General features: G+C 38.7%; 1 protein-coding gene across 1 annotated transcript; it reads left to right on the forward strand.

Annotated features, from left to right (window-relative positions):
* The first annotated feature begins 3,837 nt into the window (after positions 1-3,837).
* On the forward strand, positions 3,838-3,966 carry LOC133096295 (thymosin beta-10-like). The gene has a single exon (XM_061197843.1). It carries the CDS (start codon positions 3,838-3,840, stop codon positions 3,964-3,966), a length of 129 nt encoding a protein of 42 aa, XP_061053826.1.
* Positions 3,967-10,991: the final 7,025 nt, after the last annotated feature.

Here is a 10,991-nt window from a genome sequence, read left to right on the forward strand (position 1 = left end):
TAGTTAATCATTGCATGGATATTATGTCCCATGTGCTTGACATATACTATTATTCCCATTTTACGGTTGGGAAAACTGAGGCTCAGAGAGGTCTAATGACTTGCCCAATGTCACAGAGATAGAAAGTGACAAAATGAGCATTTGGAACTGGGGCTCTCTGAACCTCAAGCCTGAAATGATTCTGCTACACACCAGCAGTGACAACTGTGATGCAAGTACAGTGAACTACCGTGGCAGCTTCAACAAAGAAAAGGAAATTCCAGAAGCAGAATTAGCAATACAATCTTTAGGATGGTATTTTGGCTACTTTGCAAAAGACAAAGAGTGGTTAGTAAGAGGAGCAGGGAATTTGGGGTCAATCTAGACTTGAATCCCATGGTCAAGTTACATAGTCTCACAGCACTATATTGTTAACCTTTATAACGTTATCAAAATTATAATTACATATTTTTGTATAATTATTTGATCTATCTCCCCTACACACTCCAAGATATTTGAGGGTCAGAGTTTTTCTAACCTTTTTATCCCCAGGACCTAATACAGAGCTTGACACATAGTAAGTGCCAAATAAACATTGATTAAATGAATAGATGGATAAAGGGAGGAAGAAAGGAAGAGAAGGAAGGAAGGAGGAGGGAGGTCACTGTTTGATTTTAAGCAAGTCCCTTAATCTTTCTCCCCCCACCCCCATAGTAATCTTTATAATGGAAAAGTTTATAAATGCCCAAATATCCTCATCGAGTTGATATTATATGATGTGGGGCCTAGTTATTATCTGTTTTCCTGTACCATGCAGTCTTATATTTTGACAGTGAGGAGACAGTCTTAGTACACCCAACGCTGTCACTCACTGTTTGCTGGGTGTGATTTCTCTCCTTGACCAGAGTTTAAGAACTGATGGGTGGGGATATATCCTGTAAGATGCTTGAATCCCTTGGCACAGTGCTAAACTCGAGGAAGGTACTCAGCAATAGTTACTGCACCATAGTAAACTAAGTGCTCCTGGGGGTTTGCATATATTTCACAGGCAAAGGGTGACTGAGATGTTTGGGGAATGGGAGAGTGGGCGTTTAGAAAGAGAATTACGTTCCTTCAGGTATTTTAAAAGCCAAACTACCCTCTAAAAACTTGTTGTTTTTGCCTGTGTAACTGCTCACAAGCAGTATTTGAGCGTTCCCATTTCTCTGCACCCAGTAGCTGACCTGACTTTCTGAGAGTCTTTTGCATAATATTGTTTAGGGGATGATTACAGTTGTCAATAATTTTATGGAAGCTTCATACTTATTCCCCCAGGTTTCACAATCCCGGGGTTAAAACTGGGTCACAAGTCAGTCGAGAAACAGGATTTCTCTGACTCTCCCACAATCCACAATTGCTTCATCTTCGACACCTCTCAAAGTTCCTCCTAACGAATTCTGGGATGTTCTGAATGTATTCATTGCAAAGCTTCTCAGTTACCCATGGTGCCACCATTTTCTTCTCTCTTTCTCTGTCTCATGTCACCACTGGGGCCACCAGCACCCATTTCCTACCTGTGTCATAGCTGTTGGTAAGAATTTGTCACATGTGTCTTGCACTGGCAACATCGCACAGATGTTTTAGTGAAATAACTTCTTCTTCAGATTTTTATCAATATAGCTTGCTATTAAAATTTCAAATACAGAAGAACAAATAATGAAAAATGAAAGCCTTTCACTGCTTCCTTATAAGGTTTTATGTACCAACATTTACCTATATACATACATAACCCTACTAAATTCTATTTTCCACATAGCCTAGTCTCTGAATAATATTAGATTCAAAGAAAGTAGTTCATCCACAAAATATTAATGAAGAAGCATTTCTAATCCTTGTACCCATCTCTTGAAAACCCTAAAAGTGCCCCAGTTCAAACCCACACTATACTTTTCAAGCTGGGATCTCTGATATGCTAAATCACAAAACTTTGTCAAGCCCCAATTTGTTCATATTTTTCTCCTATCTTTTCTCTTTAACCTCCAGTTCTTTATTTTGTACACTAGCTTGATTTTTCACTAAATCCTTCCTACTTTCAGGCAGATCTCTTTATACTCTTCTGATTTAGCATCTAAGAGAAGGGTAAGGAAGGAAAAGACTCACTTTAGTGTATGTAAGGAGAATAAAGGAGAAAGGAAAGACAGGAATAATCATATATTAATGAATCTTATTCTGTCTACCTCTCACACATTTTAATTTTTGCATTTTTTTACATACGGGTTCATTCTACATTTACTAAACAGTAACTGGGGTTTTTTATACTTAATGTTAATATATAGCTACTGTGTTCATTATCTATTGCTGCATAACATATTATCCCCCAACTTAAAGCAACAAACATTTATTATCTCACAGTTTCTGTGGATGAGTTTCAGATGCAACTTACCTAGGCAACTCTGGCTCAAAGTCTCTCATGAGGCTGCGTCAAGCTGTTGGCTGAGGCTGTGGTCTCATCTGAATGCCTGACCGGAAGTGAGGTGGGAATCTTCTTTTAAGCTCATTCATGTGGTTTTTGGCAGGCCTCAGTCCTTTGCCGCATGGACCTCTCAGCAAGGTTGCCTCAGGACATGGCAGTCGGCTTTCCCAAGGGTGAGTGATCTAAGAGAGAATGAACGAGAGTGTGCACAAGACAGAAACCAAATCCTTTTTATAACCTAATCTCGGAAGTGACATCTCATCAATTCTGTTGTATTCTGTTCATTAGGAGCGAGTCAGTAAATCCAGCCAAACTCAAGGAGAAGGCATTATACAGGGGCATTAACACTAGTAAGCAGAGATCATTGGGGGGAGGCCATCAGACACTGCCTACCTTATTCTTTTTAATTTTAGCACAGTATTCCAAAGTTTGGATAACTGTAATCTTTTAAACTATCAGCCACGATTTCTTGTTTATTTTCTTTAATTTTCTTTTCACTTCCTGCCTTTTATTTGATTGGTTCTACTTTTTTTTCTCCAGTGTTTAGAACTTATGCATGGTATTTGCCTTGCCTAATTGACATTTTAGTCAGGATCTGTATTTTGCTGCCTACCTAACCCTGAGGACAAGATGAGACTCTGCATGCTTTTACTGCTCACCTATGTCTTCATTTTCTTAAAATCATTTGAAGTCTTAGGTCTAGATCTGTGCTGTCTGATATGGTCACACTAGACACACGGAGCTATTGAACACTTAAAATGTGGCTGGTCTGAGTTGAGATGTGCTTTAAGTATAAAATACATGCTGGATTTCAAAGACTTAGTATGAAGAAAAATAAATATATTATTAATAATTTTAGAGTCATTATATTTTGATTATGTTACTGATTCTCATGTGGAATCAGCATTGAGAACAACAGATGGCTTTAAAATACACGACAGAAGAGGAAATGAGAACCTCTTATTAATAGCAAACATGTCTATATTGTCCAAACCAGAGCAAGAGTGAATACGTATTTACCTTTTAAAAATAGGTCTAAAAAAAAAAAAAACTAAAACACGCTATATCCATAGACCTGTTGGTTGGTTGGTTAGAGCTTGTTTGTGCTCAGGAATAGAAGATATAAGAAGTCTGCAACAGCTTTTTAAAATGATTTAACATTATGAAGAGTGGCCCCCACTTGCCGCAACTAGAGAAAGCCCTCGCACAGAAAAGAAGACCCAACACAGCCATAAAATAAATAAATAAATAAATAAATAAATAAATAAAATAAGCAAATATGGTTAAGAAAAATATATTTTTAAAAAATGATTTAACATTCAATTCTAGTCTCTTGCTGCAGCAACGTGGGTAGGAGCACTGGGGCTGTGGGCTTGGAGCAGAACTTCTCGGATTGCTTTAAGAAAATGGCAGATAAGCAGGACATGGGGCAAATCACCAGCTTCAATAAGGCCAAGCTGAAGAAGACGGAGGCACAGGAGAAGAACACCCTGCTGACCAAAGAGACCATCGAGCAGGAGAAGCAAGCAAAGTGAAATTTACTAAGAACCTGGAGGATCCTCCACTCCCATTGTCTTGGAGACCCTAGCTGTGACGTGGAGGAAGCGCCACCTGCAAGACGGACATGAGTGACAAGCTGCACTGTGAACCCAGGCACTCCTTGCTGATGCCACGAGCCCATGGGTCTCTGAGGGGACCCTCCAATTGGACTGCCAAATTCTCCAGTTTGCCCTGGAATACTATAGAAAATTATTTGTATGATTAATGAAAATAAAACACACCTCGTGGCATGGCAAAACAAAAACAAAAGCAAAAAAACAAACAAAAAAACCCATTAAATTCTAACCCATAGCAAAGATGAGCTCACGGAAACCTGGCCCCTTCTGACTTTTATAACCATGACTTTGGTCACAAGATTTCAAACCTTGAAGAAGATTGTTTTTTAGGAAGATGTCTCCTCCTCTCTGTCCATTCAATTGAAGCTGCTAGAAGAGTGAGGACGCTTGAGGTGAAAGGTTTTATAGCTTGAAGACCAAGTGTTAATAAAACCTAACACAAACCCAGTATTCAGAACATGCTTAGACAAACAAAAAAAATTTAGACTCTAATTTTCAAGTGCTTGTAATTTTTTTGGAGGGAGGGGTCGGTGAAGAGGAGTGCTATAGTAACTGTAATCATCAAAGAGGATTTAATAAAGATCACTTGTTTATGTGCTAAGAGTTTGCACAAACTAACTAACACCCCTTAGAGATGACAGAAGTGCTGGAACTCAGCCCTCAGTACTACAATGAGCTAGAAACCCAATCACCTACAGGACTGGGACAAATAATATACTGGTAATGACAAATGACATACTGGTAATGAAATGTGTTGACAAAGAAAATCACACAATGTAAAAGTTATGAGTTAAGTTTTATTTGGGGACTTTACTGAGGACTATAGCCTGAGAGACAGCCTCTCAGATAGCTCAGAGGAACTCCAAGAGGTAAAGGGAGGAGCCAGGAGATATATGAACCTTTTTGTTGGGAAAAAACCTGTAGTCAAGCATCAAAAGAGTATTGCTAATCACAAAGAACAGAGATAGCTCAAGTTAATGATTTTAGTGCTTTTCTATGTATGGGAAGATGCAACAATCTGGGGTCACTTGAAATTTTTCCATAGATATTCATCTTAAATACCTAAGGGCCAGTATATCCAAAGCACAGAAAGTTTGCTGTTTTTCTCCATCCTGAATTTCCCTCAGAGGGCACCGTCAGCGGGCAATTGCAGTGGCTGATCGCTTGATCCTTGTAGAACTGGAATGGCAGGTAACATTTTTTTTTCTTTACAAATTCAACAACAGTTAATTAAACCGTGTAGTATTGATCACTGTGTTTTAAAAATTGCATTCACTAAAGGCCTCTCTACTTGACCATTTTCCCTAAATTCCAATAGCCACTTTCCAGTTTACTGCAAATACATGAGTAGGACTGTGTTTTGCAGCTTAGCATTGAAACCATGCCCCATAGTTAACAGAAGCTGATAACTAATAGAAATGCTTGAATTTGTCTTACAGAACAACAGATAAGGGAACAGATTATTAAAACCCTTTTGCTTGTAAAAATATCTTCATTGATTAAGGTTTGGGATTTTTTTTTTTCTTTGTTTCCTCTCTTTAATTGCATCCCTTCCCAGCTTCACGCAGCCCAGGGGTTTTACAGGAACTTGGAGTCTGCTCCTGCCCAGTGCAGGCTGGCTAGGGGCTGGTTGGGACCACCGACCCTAAACCTGGGCCTGTGCAGATGTCCAGTAAATGGCCTTTTGATGTCAGAGGGCCGGAAAACTCCACTCTCAGATCATGCTAAGCACCTCCATTCTGAATATGCAGAAGCATGTAACCCAGATGCACATGCACAGAGCATCAATTACCTCACCTTTTAACCTGCCTCCAATCACCTTTCCCCAGACTAAGACCACCTGCTTATCCCTAAAATATCCCAATCCCCTTGCCTTCAGGGAGGCGGATCTGAGACTTGTTCTCCTGTCTCCTCACTTGGCTGCCTTGTGAATAAACTCTTTCTGGGCTGGAAACTTTGGTGTCTCAGCGTTTGGCTTGCTGTGTGTCAGGCAAACTGACGTGGTTCGGTAACAGTATCAAGAGCAAAAACTGCAGCTATGTTAAAGCCTAGAGGGAGTGTATGTGAACTAATTCTTGGACTCAAAGAAGAGGCTATAAAGCCTCCAGCCACCTAAGGGCCTATGCATCATACCTCCCATATACTCTATGTCATCCTTTAGAACATGTATCCTCAAACACCTTTTAACGTGCTTTCACAGGGCAATACTGTGGGGCAGGCAGGAAGTATTACTAACCCCAATTTATAAGGGATCTGTCAGTCAGGAGGGTCTTCCCTGCAAGTAATGGAAAACCCAATTTATACAATAAGAAACATTTATTATCTCACATAATTGCAGAGACAAAACTAGTTTTTCCACAGAGGGAAGGAAGTCAACTAAAATCACCACCTGACAAGATGAAATTTACATATCAGTTACCTACAATTTAGAAAGCATGGCAAAACAACTCAAAGACGATGAATAGGGCCAGAATCTGATAACTTGAAAGGGTATGCTGTAGACACTGCATGTTTTCCATTGAAATGCAAAAATTTTTTGTACATCCCCAAAGAAGTCATATAGTAGGTATTTGTTTAGCCATTTGGAATTAAAAGAAAAGAAAAGAAAAGAAAACACCCATATTGAGAGTTACTTTTTTCAAAAGAAAAACTAAAGTATTTGGGTCATAAATCCTGAAAAATAAATAAATAAATAAAAGCTCAAGAACCAAAGAGAGCGTCAGCACCTCAGGCTCAAAGCGACACCTTTGCAGGGAAGAAGATGTCCCAGGGTCGGAATCTGGGTGACTTGAGGCTGGCACAGGAGTCCTCTGTGTTTGAGAGAAGCTGCAGAAAACAGATGGTGAGACCAAGTTCAGAGTTAGGATTCTGGGGAGCCCTCTTGCAGGTCTTGGAGATCTGAACAGAGCAGTTGGTAGAAGCCATAATGGTCAAGAGGAATCAAAGAGCACACTGAGGCCTGAAGTCAAGGAAAGGGGACATTTACTGCTAACCTCCAGCATGACAAGCACTTAAACATACATCCATTGAATCCTCTAACAACTAAGAAAACTGGGCCAGATATCTTCCGCTTGCCTTTTCAGAGCCACTGCCCACCATTCTCCACCTTCCTTTGTGCCCAGGACTACATCAGTGGTTCTCCACGTGTGGTCCCCAGACCAGCTGGATCAGCATCACCTGGGAAAGTGTTTGAAATGCAAAATCCAAGCCCCCTCCACCACCACTGAATCAGAAGTCTGCATTTCAACAAGACCTGCAGGTGATTCTGATGCAGGCCCAAATCCCAGAACCACTGGACCTCTTTAAAAGGGCTTTTTGCCCTCGGGATTCAAGTTGGGTTCATCAACGGGGAAGGCCCTGCAGAAGGTGAGAGGGAGGAGGTGCGTAAGCCCAGGTTACTTGTTCCCCCAGCTTCCCACCTGCACAGTCACATCAGGGTCCACAAAAGGTGCTGCTCCTGTTGGGTTGGCCCTTTGACGTTACTCACTTCTAAGTTCTGGCAACTGACCCTGTCCCTCCTGTCTTTAGGTCTGGGGGTGGAAATGACCCTCACTGTTTCTGGCCTTGAGACCATGCACTATCACTGTGACTTCCTTATAATTTGTCCACAGCTTTGTAAATTGTCCCTTTATTAAATTTTACTAAACTCTTTTCAAAGTATCCATTTTAAGTGTGTCATTGGTTTCCTGCTAGGACCCTGCCGTTTCTGCCATGACTCCCATTTTGAAGATAAGGAAATTTATCATCAGTGAACAAGCCCAAGCTTGCCCAGTAAGAAGCAAAGATGGGCTTGAAATCAGGGCTGTCAGGGCACAAAGCCCCAGCCCTCTAATCACAGAGTTGGTCTTTCTGATGTGGCCAGCTCCCCATCCTGAGTCCTCTCCTTAACGTAAACTATCAGTTTGCTGGCATCTGACAATAGGATGGGTCAGGAGCCAATCATCAATCAAATAATATCCAAATTTTCATTATAGTGGAGTCTATTTTATATAGGTATAGTATATAGATAATATATAAGATATAGAGATAAATATAATATATAACTATATATGTATATATAATATATAACTATAGTATATAACTGTATATAACATATATTATATATAATATGTATGTATCTTCAGGTAGAGTAAGCTTTGAATAAATCATAAAGAGGTACAAAAATACATTCTGGTATCAAAGACTAAACATTGAAGGAAAAAGAAAGAGTTCTTGGGACTTCCCTGATGGCGCAGTGGTTAAGAATCTGCCTGCTAATGCAGGGGATATGGGTTCGAACCCTGGTCGGGGAAGATCCCACATGCTGCGGAGCAACTAAGCCTGTGCGCCACAACAAGAGAAGCCACCACAATGAGAAGCCTGCGCACCGCAACGAAGAGTAGCCCCCGCGCGCCTCAACTAGAGAAAGCCCGCATGCAGCAACAAAGACCCAACACAGCCAATAATAAAAATAAATAAAATAAACAAATTTATAAAATAAAAAAAAAACAACCTACAAGTTAACTTGTGAAGAACTCTTTTTTTTTTTAATGAAGTTTTTTTTTCTTTTTATTTATTTTTGGTTGGGTTAGGTCTTCATTGCTGCACGGGCTTTCTCTAGTTGCGGTGAGCAATGGCTACTCTTTGTTGCTGTGTGCAGGCTTCTCATTGTGGTGGTTTCTCTTGTTGCAGAGCACGGGCTCTAGGCGTGCAGGCTCTAGAGTGCAGGCTCAGTAGTTGTGGCGCACGGGCTTAGTTGCTCCGCGGCATGTGGGATCTTCCCCGATCAGGGCTCGAACCCGTGTCCCCTGCATTGGCAGGTGGATTTTTAACCACTGCACCACCAGGGAAGCTCCTAACTTACAGGTTTAAAGTATTCTAATCTAGAATCTCAAAGGACTTCTTTGGAATTCAAAAAAAAAGAAAGAAAGAAAAAGATTCTAAAATTTATCCAGAAGAGTAAACAGACAAGTATAGTCAAAATAATGTTTGAAAAAGATGAAAAATGAGGGCAAGCATTTCTAACCAAACCAAACTAAACCAAACCAAACCAAACCAAACATACACACACACAGACACACATACACACACACTTAAAATGAATATCACAGCGCTAGAACTGACATACAAATAAATGGCTCAGAGTAACTAAAAAAGCAAATTAAAGTATATAAACTAACTCAGCTTATTAAAAGCAGCATTATAAGTCAACTAGAAAGAGAAGAATCATTCAGTTAATAAAAGGAAAATTGACTTAGGTATTAGGCGGAAATAAATCTATTTAGATTCTCACCTCACAATATTATCCAAATAAACCCTATGTGAATCAAAGGGCTAAATGTAGAAAAACAAAACAAAACAAAATAACAACAAAGCACCACAAAAATTAGAAGATATATTTTTCCTAACAGATCAAAAAGACTTTTTACACTTAAAATAAATGGGAAAAATTACAAAAGAAGATATGATTCTACCATCTTAAAATCTATTAAAAGTAATTACAAGGCTAACAAAGTTATGAAAAGATCTAGAACCAAAAATGCAAATTTTTTCTTAATATATAAATATTTTATAGAAATCAATAAGAAAAACACCAATATGTTTATAAAACAATGTGTAAAAGATAAAGACTGGCAATTAAGTTGCAAGCACCAAAAGAAATTTTTCTTAAATAGAAGAAAATTCAATCTCACTGAGCATTAAAGAATGCAAATTTCACAAGAGGAGATTATGTTCAGGACTTGGTGTAGACAAATTTTCTTTAAAAGGACACAATAAGCATTAACCATAAAGGGAAATAATGGATAAACTGGAGTCTGTTAAAAATGTATCTTTTGTTCATCAAAACACAGCTAAAGAGTAATAAGGCAACCCAAAGAGTAGAAGAAGAAATTTGATAACTGACAAAAGATTAAGATCTAGAATATAAAAATTTCTTATACAATTCAATAATAGACAGACAACTTAATTTGAAAATGGGTGAAATACTCGAACAGTTTACTTAAAAAAGAGGATATCTCCAAATGGTCAGTAAACATTTGAAAAATTGTTCAAGCTCGTTAATCACCAAGGAATGCAAATGGCGTCAACAATGATATATCAATACACAGCCCAGCCAACTCGCTAAGATGAAAAAGACTGACATTATCAAGTGTTAACCCAAATTTGGAGAAACTGAAACTCTTAGACACTCCTGGTAGGTATCTAAATTGTTATAACCATTTTGGAAATTACTGTCTGGCAGTATTGAAGCTGAATACGGGCATAGCCTACCGCCCAGCAATTCCACTTCTAAGGTGCATGCCAACAAAAATGCATAAACATTGTCACCAAAAGAAATGTACAGAAATGCTTATAATCTACAACTGAAAACTAACCAAATGTCCATTAACAGCACAATGAACAAGTACAATGTGATATACTGTATTTATAAAATGGAACACTACACCAAAATGAGAAAATCGAACAGGGCTAGTTTATTGCTCTTAGAAGTCAGAATGGCAGTTATTCTTGTGGTAATAATGACGGGAAGGAGCATGAGGGGGATCCTGAGGATGGCGAATTTGTTCTCTTTCTTGTTATGAATGCTGACTCAGGTGTGTTTGCTTTGGGATAATCAGATACTTTCCTGTATCTTTATCCTTCAATAAAAAGCTTAAAAATAATAATCAGATGACATTTTTTTATGATTTCTAAATTAGTAATTCTCAGTGTTGGCAAGAGTACAGTAAAACAGATGCTTTCATATACTGTTGGCAGAACTGTAAATTGATCCAACTAACCTTCCTGGAAAGCAAATTAGCAATATGCATAAAAATATTTAAAAGTCCATGCTCTTTGATCCATTAATTCCACCTACACGAATCTATCTTAAGGTAATAATTCACTCCAAAAAATGACAAGGAAAATTATGACAGTACACAAAACTATGTGTAAAACTATGTACATATAATACAATCCCAACT

The sequence above is a fragment of the Eubalaena glacialis genome, chromosome 8 (assembly GCF_028564815.1).
Source record: "Eubalaena glacialis isolate mEubGla1 chromosome 8, mEubGla1.1.hap2.+ XY, whole genome shotgun sequence".
Taxonomy (NCBI): Eukaryota; Metazoa; Chordata; class Mammalia; order Artiodactyla; family Balaenidae; genus Eubalaena; species Eubalaena glacialis.